Source organism: Oratosquilla oratoria, chromosome 12, assembly GCF_046742065.1.
Source record: "Oratosquilla oratoria isolate Oo_2021 chromosome 12, ASM4674206v1, whole genome shotgun sequence".
Taxonomy (NCBI): Eukaryota; Metazoa; Arthropoda; class Malacostraca; order Stomatopoda; family Squillidae; genus Oratosquilla; species Oratosquilla oratoria.
Window position 1 is genome coordinate 36633478 of NC_134788.1, and position 17604 is coordinate 36651081.

The window sequence follows — 17604 nt, forward strand, 5'->3', positions numbered from 1 at the left end:
AGTTTTGGAGTCACTCGGCCACAACTGCAAAATAAATTAACCATGACGCAGATGCCGGCATCCTCATACAAGTATAGGGACAGTTTCCCACATTTTCCGCCATTGTCATTTTATCACATGCAAGAGGACACCTTCCAACATTTTGTTAATTTCTTAATGATTATTAATATGCGCTAAGGATGATGTGATTTATGGATATCACAATTCTAAATCAGAAATCAGTATATTAAAAGAAAATTCATAAATATTTCAATAATTTATTATTATATACAAAAAGGGGTTGCAGTCTGATAACAGTTACTCAGTAGTGAAGGCGACTGTCATATCTTTTCACGCAGCTCCCGACCCCACCCGCGAAGAATAGTCGAGTTAGACGAAAGCCTTTATTGGCTTCACTGTTGTAACTAAGATAGGGCTTTGTAAATCACATGGTAGAGCGGTCAGTCCCCGTTCCCTCGCTTGCATCCTATATAACGTCAGATTCACAAGACTCTGGTTGGGTTACAAGTGCTGAGTGAAAGTAGTAGAACGGACGGCAGGAAAGAGACTATTGCGGTATGACCAACCCCTCCCTCCTTCACTACCTCCTAGAGCAGTGGTTCCCAACCTATTTTCTGTCATTTCCCCCTGTACCCAATTCAACCATCCAGATTTCCCCCTACATGTGTATGAGAGAAAGAACAGTTAAAACACACTGAGACTATTTACTAGTTTATTTTTCAAATGCACTAACACACCTAACATTAAATTGTATTGAATAAGAACGCTAACACTAACACAGCATTTGCGCATTTGCAGGTATCCAGCTACCAGTCAAGATACTTCCACCCACCATTACCACTTACCAGTGTTACCAATTTCCGGACTTTTCTATTTCCGGACCTGTCTCGGTCTCTATTTGTACGGAAATTCGAGGTTTGAGTGTATTTTCTAAGTATCTTCTGATAATTTCCAGAAGTTTAATTCCAGACTAGAATTTCCCCCCTGAAACATCCAAATTTCCCCCTGGTTGAGAACCACTGTCCTAGAGTGTAATAACACTATCGCCCTGAGAGGAGGAAAACCAATCGACGACACGGCTCCCCGAAGACCGGAGGAGACTGCAAGAGGCCATTACTATGAGTACTGCCCTGCTGTCTAAATGATAATCTTGACCCGTTTGAATATATATTAGATCACGTCACCCTCTTCGTTTTTCCAGTGCAAGTCAAGGTGCATACACATCTCTACGTAACAGATTGTTATCCAGTTCTTCAATCAGCAGTGTTAAGTATATTGATATAGGCTAGGAACAATATCCAACAAATCCTACATTAGCAATCAAACTCCACATATCTTCACATCATTATCATAACCGATGTTCTTAAACAGCTTAAATATGCCTGTAAGCAAGACATCTATTTCACACATGCCCAATCCTGGTAAAAACAAAAAAGCACCAGTACCGCTATCATCTCACCACTACTTCCTACATTGAGCAGAACTTTTAAGTAACCCACAGCTTGTGAACGGTCAGATCGTAAGGAGGTGGATTTCTGGATTATAAAACCAAAACAGATTAGTTACCCCTTGATAGAGCTTATGATTACAAATATTTTCGTTAAGTAGGGGTAAACCATGTCAAAACATTTCCAAAAGTGCCTTTGTACATTTGCAAGAATGTTTGAAATAGTTTAGATATTTGTGTCACGAAAATTGTAAGCAAAGAAGGAAACCACACAGGTAAGGAAAAGATTATTGTAGGCGTTCGCCAGACAGAGCATACATGATTAGTTTGATGCCTGGAAGTTGCAGGCCATTATGGCTGTAGCTGTCTAGGTGATGGATACTTTAGAATGCTGTAGGTTAGTAATGAGATCAAATTAGGTATTGTTCTGTTGAAAGAGAGCCAGCGTTTCAAAAATTGTAGAGGGGGCTGTCAAATAACAATAGCCCCTTAAGAACTAGGAAGTAGTTAACAGTATATGCTGATGTTTTAGAACAATTCCAAGTACTGAATAAGATTTTTGACCTAGGTGTAGAATTAGGTATATGTAAAGATGCATGCTAGTCTTCTAATCATCGCTGATGTTACTGTTGACTTGTAGTACTCCTTATATCTGGGGTTGAAAATACTCAGAATGATAAAGCTAGTTGCAATACAGGTAAGAATTGCAGCCTTGAGATTTAACATAGTGTAACCTAACTTAATTGTTGGTAACTAAAGATGCTTGTCTTAGTGTTTTGAAAATCGTTGCTGATATTACTATGAATTTACTGTATCTAAACATGGACTGGTAGATGATATAGGGAAGGGTTGAAGACTAGCAAACATATTTGTGAATACTTAGAATTATGTAGAATCATAACTATACATTATTGTAAAAGAATATGTATGGAAGAGAAAGAAAATTATCTTGTATTAAATTATCTCATATCGAATACAAGAAACAAATCAAACAAATGCCATTGAAAATTCTATTTGCCATAAGGGAGAGAGGGACTGGAGAGGTTAGATATGGTCAGAATAGGAGAGTACTATGCTTGATTTATCGTTTATTTGAACAGTGTTGCAATTTCTTTCATTAATCACTGGCTTTGCATGCTTCTCTAAATCGCAATACTTATTTCCCAATGCAGTCCCCAGATGGGGGTGGGTGGGGGTTTAGTACAAAAAAAGTGATTTCCAATTGAAATGGAACACCCAATTTGATCAAATCAACAGGAAAACTGTTGGAAAATAATACCCGGTATATGGTTCATGTCAAGAAGAGTGACCCCAATGATCCTCATCTAAAGAATGGCTATCCCAACATAACCTAACCCAACCCACAGTATTCCCTAATTCAGATAATGTCAAGATTAGCGAACCCAACATATCTATATCAAAAACAGCAAACCTGATTATACTAATGTAAAGAATAACGAACCCAATAATCTTTTAAAGAATAGTGAACCCTGCTGTGATTGTGTTCTCTAATCTTAGGTATGGTCAGAATTGGAGAAAACTGCTTGTTTTATTGTTTATTTGAACAATGTTGTCCTTGTTTCTCTCATTAATCACTGTCTTTGCACTCATCCTTAATTCTAAATACTTATTTCCCAATGCAGTCCCCAGACATGACTGGTATGGGGGTTGGGGTTGGTACAAACAAGTGTTTTCTGATTGAAACAGAACACCCGGTTTAATGAAATCAACAGGAAAACTGTTGTAAAAAAAAATAAAGTCTAATAGCCTGTTGGGTGTTTTGTGGATATTAGGATTTACATCATCAAGTGTAGCGTGACTTTGGATAATGTAATACATTATTTTTTCACCTAATTTACCTCAAGTTCATTGCGTGAAGCTCTTGTAAACCAGTAAGGTGATATTTTCTAAAGTCAGGCATTATGTACAAAATGCCACAAGACAAAGGTAATCCCTGTATAAAAACACAAACAATTGCATATTTTGCACTTCTATTTTATTTCCTAACACAGAAATGGAAAACTGCATATAAAATTAAAATAGATTAAGTTGATGACGTTAAATTGTTGATGTTCCAAATTGATCAGATGTTGAAACTGATACCTGCAAAGAATTCCTCATTTGAGCTTGGGAGGCTTTTTTGAAAGTCCTGTGCAATTATTGGCCACATTATTGTCTTCCCTTATTAGGGAATTAATTAGGGTGTCCATACAGAGGAGATATTATTTTCCAACCAAAATGATAACAGTACTAATAATAAAATGATATTGATAAAATAAAAAATAGAATAATAGTTGTTCCACTTTTCATACTGTGCATGATGGCTTTATATTACTTTGGTCATACTCTGATTTAAGACTTCATTTCTAATTGGACAATTCTAATGGTTTAAAGATTTTTTATTTATTCTTGTTATCATACTATTTTCACTTAATTTTTGTATGGTTTTAATGTATACATGAAATAGAAGTGCAAAAATATACTTTTTGTGCAATTTTGATAAATGGAATAGAAGTGCAAAATATAATGGTGATTTTATCCTTGATACATAATATGAATTATTTATTCTACATCTATAGAAATTGTTTTATGATAATAAGCAAGAAAATGTAGGACTGTGGACATTGTCATGTGGCATTTTGTTGCATATCCTTTCCAGCTTGTCAGTTTCTGTATTAATGACCATTTCTCTCATGATTCTATAGATGGTCAGTAGGTCACCTATTTTTCTTGTTTATTCCAGAGTTGGCGTTTCCAACTTTAACAATCTCTTCATATGGCAGTTTTGAAAGTGTTGGGGCCATATTCGTAATTGCTGTTTAGATTCTTTCAATTTTCTTTATAATCTTTTTAAGTACTGGGTGTCCATAATGTTGCTGCATACTGTACTCCAGTTTTGGCCTTATCAGTGTGATTACTAGTTTCTTTACCATTCCTTTGTCCAAGTAGGTAAAGGCCCCCTTTGTTGCTCATAGCAGTTTTTTCTATCTGTTCATCAGGTGCCATGTCCTTTGTGATAATCACTCCAAGGTCTTTTTCAGAACTCACTACTTTCTTTACTTCCTTTGCACCAATTTCATATTGTTATGATATTCTGTGAGTAACCTGGTTTACAAATATCCTTTCTGTAGTGACAATTATGTATTACTGACATTTTCTTAGCTAGTGAAACTTCATAAAATTATTTCAATGGTTAATGGAGCAAAAAATAAATAAATATATGAAATAAAAATAAATAAATAAATTGAAATAAAAATACATACATATATCAAAGGCTTTTTCCCCCTTACACGGGGGGTAGCCAAAAAGAAAAAGGCATAGAAATCACTACCACCCATTTCATTTCCAATATATTCCACTCCCCTCCACCCTCCTCCCTCCCTCCTATCTTGGCACCTCCTGGATGACAGGTCATCCCTGCATCCTGTCCACTGCCCTGGGTAGAAGCAGTGTCGCAAGATACAGCACATAAATTCTAGGACCCCCCCTCTCGGTCCCCTCATGCAGAAAAGGAAAAGATGGGGAGAAATCCCTTCGGACTGCATCATAATTTTCCTCATACATTCTTCCTCACCCCCCATCCCCCACCCACTCCCTCTCATGCATCACAGCCTCATCTATACACAACCCCTCTCCATTCACCCCTATCTTCTGTCCTCTCCTGTCCTTCCCCTACAGACATTCCTCTCTTTTGTAAAGCCCCTTTCACCCCAGCCATCCATCTCATCCTAGGATGCCCCCTTATATTCACTCTTTCCACCTCCGCCTTCCACACTTTTTACTAATCTTTCTACACTCATTCTTTCCATTTGTCCAAACCATCCTAATACTCTTTCATCAACCCTATCTCCCAGCTCCTTTTCCACCCCTGTTCTCCTCCTCACCTCCTCATTTCTCACTCTATCTAGCCTAGTAACCCCTATCATACTTCTCAGACATTTCATCTCAAACACATTCAGACTCCTTTTCTCTTCCTCTCTCATGTTCCATGTTTCTGCCCCGTACAATGCTGTTGGCACAATCACTCCTTCATATAACCTCCTCTTAGCATCATTCCCAGATGTCTATTTCTCATTACACTTTTTAATTCACCAAGGCATTTACTCGCTTCTCTCAATGTACATTCTACCTCCACCCCCACTCCTCCCTTTCCTGTCACATTCGCACCCAAGTATCTGAAACTATCCACTTCCTCCAGTTTCTCACCCTTAATGCTCACTTCCAGCCTACTGTCACTCTCTCCCTTTGTACATCTCATCACCTTACTTTTGCCCACTTTTATCTTCAGCTTCCTTCTTTCACACACCTTCTCATACTCTGTCACTAACTTCCTCAATCCCTCCTCTGATCCTGCTACAAGCACAGTGTCGTCAGCAAGCAATAGTTTGCTCACCTCCCTCATTTCTCCATTTCCTTTAATCATCTCCAACCCCTGACCCACTACCCTTGCATTCACCTGTCGCACCATCCCATCCATGTATAGATTGAACAGTCAGGGTGACATAACACACCCCTGATGAAGTCCCACCTTTACCTCAAACCATTCACTCTCTCCATTTCTAATCCTAACGCAAGCTCTACTACTCTCATAAAAACTCTTGACTGCTCTTAACAGCTTTCCTCCTATCCCATATATCTGCAGTACCTCCCACAGTTACCACTGGGGGTGGTTCAAGGAGGGAGTCACAAAGTGTGCAAAGATGGTGTGTGGAACAAGAAGGTCAGGAGGAAATAGAAGGAAGGGTAGTGAATGGTGGGATGAGGAAATGAAGAAGGTTGTAGAAGAGAAGAAGAGAGCTTACACAGATTGGTTACAAAATAGGACAAGGGAGTCATATGAGAGGTACAAAGAAAAGAAAAGAGAAGTAAAGCAAATGGTAAAGGAGGTAAAGAGGAGAGCAGATGTGAAGTTGGGTAAGAGTATGACAGAAATTTTGAAAGTAATAAAAAGATGTTTTGGAAAGAAATTAAGAGAGGAAGAGGAGGCGAATCAAGTAGAGAAGAAAAGGTAAAAGGTGCAGATGGAGAGATGATAATGGAGGAGAAGGCAGTAAGGGGAAGATGGGCAGAATATTTTAGGGAGTTGCTTAATGTAAAGGAGGATAGGGAGGGAAAGATAGCTGCAGTGGGAAATGGTAAGAAAATGAGAGTGATGAGTGAGGAAAAGGGAGGAGAAATAAGGAAGGATGAAGTGAAGGCAGCAGTTAAGATGATGAAAGCAGGTAAGGCTCCTGGTATGGATGGATGCCATGCAGAATGTCTTGAAAAAGGAGGTACAGTGATGGTGGACTGGTTGGTGAGGTTATTTAATGTTTGCTGGAGAGAAGGTAGAGTGCTTGTATAGTTCCACTTTACAAGGGAAAGGGGGACAAGTGTGAATGTAGTAGTTTCAGAGGGATTAGCTTGTTAAGTGTAGTTGGGAAGGCATATGGGAGGATCTTGATTGAGAGGATTAGGAGAGGAACAGAGGGAGTAATTGGTGAGGAACAGTGTGGGTTTAGGACAGGTAGAGGTTGTGTAGATCAGATCTTTGTGGTAAGACAGATATGTGAGAAAGCTATAGGAAAGGGGAAGGATGTTTTGTGGGCCTTTATGGATCTGGAAAAGGCTTACGACAGGGTAGACAGAAAGGCACTGTGGGAGGTTATGCGGATATACGGGATAGGAGGAAAGCTTCTGGGAGCTGTCAAGAGTTTTTTATGATGAGTAGTAGAGCTTGTGTCAGGATTAGAAATGGAGAGAGTGAGTGGTTTGAGGTAAAGGTGGGACTTCTTCAGGGATGCGTTTTGTCACCCTGGCTGTTCAACTTATACATAAATGGGGTAGTGCGAGAGGTGAATGCAAGGGTAGTGGGTCAGGGATTGGAGATGGTTAAGGAAAATGGAAAAAAGTGGGAGGTGAGCCAGCTGTTGTTTGCGGACGACATTGCGCTTGTGGCAGGATCGGAGGAGGGATTGAGGAAGTTGGTGACAGAGTTTGGGAGAGTGTGTGATAGAAGAAAGCTTAAGATAAATGTGGGTAAAAGTAAGGTGATGAGATGTACAAGGGGTGAAAGTGGCAGTAATCTGGAAGTGAGCATTAATGGAGAGCAACTGGAGGAGGTGGATGGTTTTAGATATTTGGGTGCAAATGTGGCAGGAAAGGGTGGAGTAAAGATGGAGGTAGAATGTAGATTGAGAGAAGCGAGTAAATGCCTTGGTGGTTTAAAAAGTGTAATGAGGAATAGGAATCTGGGAATGGATGCTAAGAGGAGACTGTATGAAGGAGTGATTGTGCCAACAGCACTGTATGGAGCAGAAACATGGAACATGAGAGAGGAAGAGAGAAGGAACTTGAATGTGTTTGAGATGAAGTGTCTGAGAAGTATGATGGGGGTTACTAGGCTAGATAGAGTGAGAAATGAGGTGAGGAGGAGAACAGGGGTGGAAAGGGAGCTGGGAGATAGGGTTGATGAAAGAGTATTAGGATGGTTTGGACACATGGAAAGAGGACAGAAGACAGGGGTGAATGGAGAATGGTTGTATATGGAAAATGTTGTGATGCATGAGGTGGAATGGACGGGGGAATGTGGGGTGAGGTGGTGTGTGTGAGAAAAAATTTTGACGCAGCCCGAAGGGATTTCTCCCCATCCTCTCCTTTATATGGGAGGACGGAGAGGGGGGTCGCCGATTTAATGAAGCGGCCTTGCTGTGTCCTGCGACACTGCTTCTGACCCAGGGCAGTGGACAGGGTGCAGGGATGACCCATCATCTGGGAGGTGCTAAGATGGGAGGGAGGGTGTGAGGGGTGTGGAGTGTTTTCGGGGATGGAATGGGTGGGAATGATTTTATGCCTTGTCCTTTTTTGGCTACCTCCCTGGTAAGGGGGAAAAAGCCTTGGTATATGTATGTATGTATGTACCTCCCACAGTGCCTTCCTGTTGTAATTATGGACACCCTAGTTCTTCATTGGTTTGTAAGCCTTTTCCAGATCCATAAAAGCCCACAAAACATCCTTACCTTTTCCTATACCTTTCTCACATATCTGTCTTACCACAAAAATCTGATCTACACAACCCCTACTTGTCCTAAAACCACACTGTTCCTCACCAATTACTCCCTCTGTTCCTCTCCTAATCCTCTCAATCAAGACCCTCCCATAAGCCTTCCCAACTACACTCAACAATCTAATCCCTCTGTAACTACTACACTCACACTTGTCCCCCTTTCCTTTGTAAAGCGGAACTATACAGGCACTCCTCCAGTTCTCCGGCACTCTACCCTCTCTTAAACAAACATTAAATAACCTCACCAGCCAGTCCACCATAATTGTACTTCCTTTCTTCAGACATTCTGCATGGCATCCATCCAACCCAGGTGCCTTACCTGCTCTCATCATCTTAATAGCTGCTTCCACTTCATCCTTCCTTATTTCTCCTCCATTTTCCTCATTCATCACTCATTTTCTTAGCACTTCCCACTGCAACTACCTTTACCTCCCTATCCTCCTTCACATTTAGCAACTCCCTAAAATACTCTGCCCACCTTCCTCTCACTGCCTTCTCTTCCATTATCATCTCTCCATGTGCACCTTTTACGTTTTCTTCTCTACTTGATTCGCCTCCTCTTCCTCTTTTAATTTCCTTCCAAAGCATCTTTTTATTACTTTCAAAACTTTCTGTCATACTCTAAATTAAATAAATAAAAGCATGGCACAGGTAGAGAATATTGTTAAGGATCTTACAATTTTTAAGGTCATCATAAGAGATTGTACTCTGTTAAGTTATCTAGAGAAAAGATGTAATTTAGTGGATCTATTAGTGGTGTGTCAAGTTCAAAAATTGAATTATTTACCTTCATTGGGAAGGGCATCAGTTTGTACAGGTTAAATCTAAATTCAGAAGCAAAAGGAACCTCTGTTATTATTGAAGAAACACTTAAGTATGCAGGTTACATGGGATAATAGAATGATAGCTTTACTTCACCAAAGAAAGGTTGGAAATTACAATCTTAGGTGAGTTAATTATCCTTACAAGTTGGGGCATTGGGAGAAGGGAGGACATGACCAGAATTTGCGACAATCAAATCTTGTACAAAGGATTCCAAGACACACAGGATTCCAATTCATTACTTTGAGGATAATTGAGTTGCATATTGATTTACTTAAGGTCAATTAAGTAACTTACATAATTCTTCCAAGATTTTGTTGTTAAATTCGGCTGCATTGTCTGAAACTGAGATCTTGGGAGTTGTGGAATTACAGATTACTTGTTCATATATTACTGAAGCAATTGTTTTGGCCCTCTTATTTGGAATGGGGGTGTTGTCAAATACAAAATCTTGACAGATAATCAATGGCAAGAAACACATATATCCCTTTTCAGACAACTCAAGTGTATCTAAGTGAATTTTTCCTGAGGTTTATGTGGTATAGGATATGATAGCACAGGAGCAGGCTTATGTGTATTTCCTTTTACCTCCGTACATCTCAAGCAATTGTCAATGTGTAAGTAAATATCTCTCTTCATGCCTAGCGCAAAGTATTCAACTGTGATTTCACTAAGATCCCTAACTCAGCCTGACATATTGTCATGCCCTCCTTTTTTCAATGTTGCAAATCCTATCAATAGATCTGGGAAGACAGATTCTTCTACAACTATCACCAGAATGTACAAGTTCTCTTTTTTTTTTCCTTTTTTTTTCCTATTATAGAAAATAACATAAAAGTCAGCAATGAGTAATGGATTAGTTCCAAGATTTTCATTCCTAGTTTCAACCTTTTAAGCATTTTACTGGTTATAACATTTATTACAGATCCTGTATCAATAAATATTTGAATAGGTCTTTTGAATAAATCTACTCACAATGATGGGTCCTACAGAAGTCCTTCCAATTGTTATAGTAAATGAGAAAAAAAAATCTCCTGTGTTGTTCTCTTTTTCATCCCTTTTCAGTACCCTATAATGTCTGTCCCTCTAAGGTTAGCTTTGTAGTGTTGTTTTGTTTTGTGTCTTCTTGGGTTTTTACTCCTATTTCTGGGTGAATACAACGAAACTTGGTGTTCCTCTTCAATCCTGTGTTCTGTGTCCTACTCAATTGTGATACAAACAGAAAGTTGGGTTTCTACAATGATATTCATCATGACTCATATTTTCAGTTCCTGCAAATAATCTCATAATAACACACATGCTGTCCCAGTTTCCTACAATTATGGCACTCAGTCTAGCATTCCTTGAGGTGCTTCTAACTCTTATGTTAAAATCCTCTGTTTCTGTAATCGCTCCTAACTTTTCTAGTTTCTTTATTGTTGCATTATTAATGTCATGACATATGGAATATTTGTTTTACTATCTTGATAACCTTGTAAAAGATAATCTCCCCTATGTCTCCCCTACCCTTCTCAGGATCTACATTTTCTTTCAACATTTCTATCTTTTTCCTTTCATCTAATATAATTTTTGTCACTATTATCCAGTATATTTTTTATCACTATTAGTATATCAATTATATCAATGAATCAATTTACCTCTATTGTATTGACCAGGGCCCCCGAGAGGAAAAAATGTGCTGGTGCGAGATGATTGTGTTGCACCATACTATACATTCTGAGATAAGAAATTGTGTATGTTGGCTATCGCTAAAATATTTGGCACATGGAAATCTCTATCAGCTTCAAAGCAACAATAAAAATTCATGCATAATTGCCCACTTTAATTTTCAATTTTGATATTCTTGGGTCCCTAGACTCTTATGGGCCCTGGTGTGGTGCACTGGCTGCATCCCCTCTTGAAGGGCCTGGTACTGACTTCGAGGTAATAACCTCTTGATGGAGAAATTCTGTGATCATTCTATTATAATTACAAGTATAATACATGTAAGTTTCTACCTTCACTGTTGATGATGTCGATTTGAATAGACTCCTTCTCTTCAACTCAACACATATGTGTGCACATGTCAGCAACTCATCCTTTTCCTTGTAGTTGTCCCTATCCTTCACTAGATCGTTCTCGTACCAGCGTGGGGATTTGCGTGCACTACGTTGTCCCATCTGTTGCTTGGAGTTTGTGAGTAGTTGCTTGCATTTTCTTTTGTAGACAAATGATTGTGTTTTGTTCCTTCAAAGATGTTGCTTGCGATGATAGTTTGGCTGCAGCAATACTCTACATATGTGGAAGCACGTATGCTGCAGTACATTCTTTATATGTAGTTTTTAGATATGTGCACTGAGTGTTTCTCTTCAGAAACGTTTTATTTGCGTGCGTTGAGTGTTTCTTCGGAAACATTTTATTTTTCGTGTGTTGAGTGTTTCTTTTCAGAGATGATTTATCAGTGTGTGTCCTTTCCTTTGCTACTGCCACTGTCACCACTCTCACCACTGTTGCCACCCTTGTGGTCCTTGTTAACATAGGAAAAAGCTTGGCGGGACGCTTTGTCTTCCTTTTTGTTTGCCGTTAGCTCAAGAAGTCATCTGCAAAATACTCCCTATGTAACGTACACAAGATTTTGACAGCAAAGCAAGTAGTGTGCCTCTACATTCAAGGTTGCTTTAATTGGCCTTGTTCTTCATTGGTTCCGAACGCCGCTGCCAAATTTGTAGATAGAATGAAGGCGACATATCAAACGTGTTTAGTGTTTACATTCTCTCATGTCAGACATGCAATTACTATAGATTTAAAGTCACAAAATTAGTGAACACCTCAACTGAATCTGGAGAAAATTTACAAGTAAAATAGAGAATAGACATATTGTAAATTTGTCACAAATTTAAATGTAATTAATTTGTAGTGGCTGTTCTCATGGTGAATCTGGTACTCAATAAGATAATCTGAAAAGTTTGTTTTAGTACTGATTGATTGAGGGGCAGGGTTGAGTCTACCCCCCATGTAGGTATAAGTGGTGACAGTTTAGGTATGGTTGGTAGGTCATTTATTTTTCACTCACTAGTGTCAGAAATGATAGTTTTATGCATAGAGGTTTGGCATTATTACAACAAAATTAACTCGTGTTATTGACACATGAAAAAAATAGCAGTGTAAATCAATATCGGATTTAGATGCGTCCCACAATGAAACTATAATATCTGACACCAGGAAGTGTGTGGCTTCAGTCAAAACCATCACCTTTGCCAAGCATGCTTGACTTGAACTGTTGGGGTAGGTAATTGATAGTCTCTCCTCGGAATAGGAGAGAAGTATGGAATTTCAAACCACAAGTTCTAGGCGAAAGGGTGTAGGGTGGGCGAAATGTATGCTATAACTCTGCCATCCCCTTTATAGGAGGAAAGGGTATGTTGGTTTTGTTGTATTGTCAACAGTTGCAACTGCTACACGGATTGGACAGTGGTTTGTGTCATAGAATTAATCTGGCAACTTTATGTTTGTTTACATTGTTGTGAAATATTATGGATGAGTCGAAGCAAACAACACATATAATGACCAGTTGACCATTTTTGGTGTTTCCACTATATGAAGTTGATATAATGTGTGTATTGTCATGACCAACAAAGTGATCAGTGACCAATGTTAACAGTGGTGGTTGTTGGCGAATAGTGTGGGTACGTAGGTGGGCATCTTTTCAATGGTTGGGACAATGTAATTGGTGTGGATGTAATGTGCACGCATCACATTTTCATGAGTGTTTTTCATAATCGATTTTACTATGTGTTTTTAGGTCAAATATTCTTATAATAGGGGATGGGATGTATGAAATGGTTTGTGTACAAAACGCCCACAATCCTACTATTACAAATCTCAAAAAGTTAATGTCAATCTTATGATTACATTTTTTTTTTTTTTTTTTTCAGAAAGGTAACTATCAACATTTGTGTGGGAAAGTTATCCAAAGATTCCATGTATTTGTTATACAGCAAAGAAAACCCGATGTGACATCTACAGCTCAGCTATCTCACAAGTCATCTTAACTATCAAGTGATGACCCACGCAGGAGTACATTTTTTCTAGTGTGACTTATATTATGCAGTTTTCTCACCAAAAGATCATCACATATATCACATGATGACTCACATAGTAGAGAAGCCTTTCCAGTGTGACTTGTGTGATTCTGCTTTCTCACAAAAGCGTAATCTCAAACTTCACATGATGACCCACACAGGAGAGAAGCCGTTCCAGTGTGACTTGTGTGATTCTGCTTTCTCACAAAAGCATAATCTCAAACATCACATGATGACCCACACAGGCGAAAAGCTGTTCCAGTGTGAGATGTGTGATTCCGCTTTCTCACGAAAGGGTGGTCTCAAACTTCACATGATGACCCACACAGGAGAGAAGCCGTTCCAGTGTGACTTGTGTGATTCTGCTTTCTCACAAAAGCATAATCTCAAACATCACATGATGACCCACACAGGCGAAAAGCTGTTCCAGTGTGAGATGTGTGATTCCGCTTTCTCACGAAAGGGTGGTCTCGAACTTCACATGATGACCCACACAGGAGAGAAGCCGTTCCAGTGTGACATTTGTGATTCTGCTTTCTCACGAAAGAGTGATCTCAAATGTCACATGAGGACCCACACAGGAGAGAAGCCATTCCAGTGTGATTCGTGTGATTCCGCTTTCTCAATAAAGAGTCACCTCAAAAGTCACATGATGACCCACACAGGAGAGAAGCCGTTCCAGTGTGGCATGTGTGATTCTGCTTTCTCCCAAAAGGGTCATCTCAAACGTCACATGATGATCCACACAGGAGAGAAGCCATTCCAGTGTGGCATGTGTGATTCTGCTTTCTCCCAAAAGGGTGATCTCAAACGTCACATGATGATCCACACAGGAGAGAAGCCATTCCAATGTGACACGTGTGATTCCGCTTTCTCACAAAAGGATAGTCTCAAATGTCACATGATGACCCACACAGGAGAGAATCCATTGTAGTGTGACATGTGTGATTCCGCTTTCTCACAAAAGGGAGTTCTCAAACAGCACATGACTACCCGCGCTAAAGAGAAGACATTCCCGTGTGGCCTGTGCAATAAAGCTTTTTTTTTCACGTAAGGGTCCTCTCAAACGTCACGTCACATGATTACCCATACAGGGGAGAACCCATTGCAGTGTACCAGTGCAATAAATATTTTTCACGAAAAACTGTTCTCAAATATCACAAGATGATCCACACATGGTTAAGGCTTTTACAGTGTGTCCTGTGGGATGAAGCTTTCTGATATAAAGATGATTTGAAATAGCACGTGATGACCCATTCCGAAAAAATGCCTTTCCAACAGCTTGAAGGAGCAGTATCTAATAGCATATGATAACGAGCGCAGGGGAGAAGACTTTCTTGTATGACTTGTGCGATACAGCTTTCTCTCGAGATGCTTTCAAATGCCACAGGTGATAATTCGTTCCCATACCAACGGAATCACCCTGTTATGTCACCCATACCACATCCTCCAGGTTTTAGCGGGAAAGGATGGCGCGTCCCCAGCTTGGTTATCTACTCTTCAGTGAAGACAAAGTTTTATATTGGGGAGTGACCAACAATTTCAGTATTTCTTAAGGGAGAAACTGGGAGAGTTTGAATAATCCCATAACACCGGAAATATAATTCGGAATACCGATCTGGGGGTATTGGCTGCACGTTATTGTGATAAAGTAGCATGCAGCTGATACTCTAGGGATCTCTGTGGGGCGCCCCTATGGATCAGAGTCACACATCATTTTGTCTGTTATGGAGGAGGACTCTTTTCACAGAGAAATGATGACACTTTTATTATACTGCGACTGTCCCTCCGTTATGCTCTCCCCCAACCCCACTCTTGTTACTGTCTGTCTATCCTGTTCCACTTCTCTGAATGTTCATTTCCTTTTTTTTCGCCTACCCTGTGGTGGGGGACAGAATGCTGCCGCCAAGTATTCCCACTTAGATCGTAAGAGACGGGGATTGGGACAATTAGGATGTGTGACGACATACGAGGGACGGACGAAGCCGTTGTCAAGGTTGAGTAATGGTATGGCGATCAGTTATAGCTTGGAGGAAGCGGTATACAGCTAGAGTAGTATGCATGAAAATATAGATGTAAGTGCTACCACCGTCGCCGTCCTGGTAATCCTCGCTTTGTGGATATGGCGACTCTCTTCTGTTAGTTATAATCTACTGTCCAGAAGAATGAGAATGCAGGAATCCCCCGGGAGGACATGCACAAGGTCTTTGCGAACTCTGCTTGCCAACTACAGCGAGTATAAAGGCCTAGCTCAAGTTGTGTGACCCCCCCGCCCTCCTTCTTTGGGAGCGAGCGCCGCGGAGGGTAGGGCGAGGCGCGACTGACGTGAGCGCTATTTGCAATAGCTTCACAGACTTGTACATCGGTTATCATGTTAACATGTTGAACTAGGTATTCGTCAGCGAGAAAATCCATCAAGCGACTACCTATATGGCCGTGTAGGGTCATCCAATCAATGCTAATACAATTGAAATCACCCATTATGAATAAAGTCCCGGTTGCAGAAACTAGACAGCTCTTGAAACAACAGCTTGTCGTCTGCTAATGATAATGTCTTTGGCCTATATATTGCACCTACATTCGTTTTTGTCCATTTGGATTAGTTCAACCCACAAACTGTCATATGCATCCTGTTTCACTTTAAAACAGAAGTATTGACATTGCTCTTAACGTATAATAGAACACCCCCACCTTTCTTGTGACTATATCTTGATGAAAGTGTTTAAATCCCGCAATATTAAATTCAGTTTGAAACTCTCCATCATTTAGCCATGTCACGGTAATTCCTATTATATCGAGATTTTCGCTTTTGACATATACGCCTGTATTTCTTGTATGTACTATATCAAATAAAAAATGTGATGGTTTGTTCGGAGCTGCCTAGTGTAGGCCTTATGGTCTCTTGCAGTCTCCTTTGTTCTTATGTTGTATGCATGATGTTTTAAAAAGAGTTATATTAAAAAAAAATTAAAATGTGAAATTTTGTGGTACTTCTCTAACCTCTTTGGTACAAGTCATATTATCGCGGGAAGCATCAGCTGCCTGATGCACGATGATGCACCACCATACTCACGTTATACAGCAGTATTGCTCGTTCTCTTCCACTATGACTGCTATAACCACAGAAAATATGGTCAGCAGGCCAATTCACAGAGTTTTGGAGTCACTCGGCCACAACTGCAAAATGAATATAACCATGACGCAGATGCCGGCATCCTCACACAAGTATAGGGACAGTTTCCCACATTTTCCGCCATTGTCATTTTATTACATGCAAGAGGACACCTTCCAACATTTTGTTAATTTCATAATGATTATTGATATGCGCTAAGGATGATGTGATTTATGGATATCACAATTCTAAATCAGAAATCAGTATATTAAAAGAAAATTCATAAATATTTCAGTGATTTATGTTTATATACAAAAAGGGGTTGCAGTCTGATAACAGTTACTCAGTAGTGTAGGCGACTGCCATATCTTTTCACGCAGCTCCCGACCCCACCCGCGAACAATGTTAGAGTTAGACGCCTTTATTGGCTTCACTGTTGTAACTAACATAGAACTTTGCAAATCACATGGTAGAGCGGTCAGTCCCCGTTCCTTCGCTTGCATCCTATATAACGTCAGATTCACAAGACTCTGGTTGCTGAGTGAAAGTAGTAGAACGGACGGCAGGAAAGAGACTACTGCGGTATGACCAACCCCTCCCTCCTTCACTACCTCCTAGAGCAGTGGTTCCCAACCTATTTTCTGTCATTTCCCCCTGTACCCAATTCAACCATCCAGATTTCCCCCTACATGTGTATGAGAGAAAGAACAGTTAAAACACACTGAGACTATTTACTAGTTTATTTTTCAAATGCACTAACACAGCTAACATTAAATTGTATTGAATAAGAACGCTAACACTAACACAGCATTTGCGCATTTGCAGGTATCCAGCTACCAGTCAAGATACTTCCACCCACCTTTACCACTTACCAGTGTTACCAATTTCCGGACTTTTCTATTTCCGGACCTGTCTCGGTCTCTATTTGTACGGAAATTCGAGGTTTGAGTGTATTTTCTAAGTATCTTCTGATAATTTCCAGAACTTTAATTCCAGACTAGAATTTCCCCCCTGAAACATCCAAATTTCCCCCTGGTTGAGAACCACTGTCCTAGAGTGTAATAACACTATCGCCCTGAGAGGAGGAAAACCAATCGACGACACGGCTCCCCATAGA

General features: G+C 39.9%; 1 protein-coding gene across 2 annotated transcripts; it reads left to right on the forward strand.

The window, feature by feature from the left end:
* Nucleotides 1-711: 711 nt before the first annotated feature.
* LOC143031417 (uncharacterized) lies at nucleotides 712-16315 on the forward strand. Of its 2 annotated transcripts, none has more exons than XM_076195209.1 (2): nucleotides 712-1212; nucleotides 13229-16315. In XM_076195209.1, exon 2 carries the CDS (start codon nucleotides 13437-13439, stop codon nucleotides 14307-14309), a length of 873 nt encoding a protein of 290 aa, XP_076051324.1. In that variant the 5' UTR covers nucleotides 712-1212; nucleotides 13229-13436; the 3' UTR covers nucleotides 14310-16315. The 2 variants fall into 2 exon arrangements, with proteins under 2 accessions (XP_076051324.1, XP_076051323.1); XM_076195208.1 differs by lacking the exon at nucleotides 712-1212 and adding an exon at nucleotides 1239-1722.
* Nucleotides 16316-17604: the final 1289 nt, after the last annotated feature.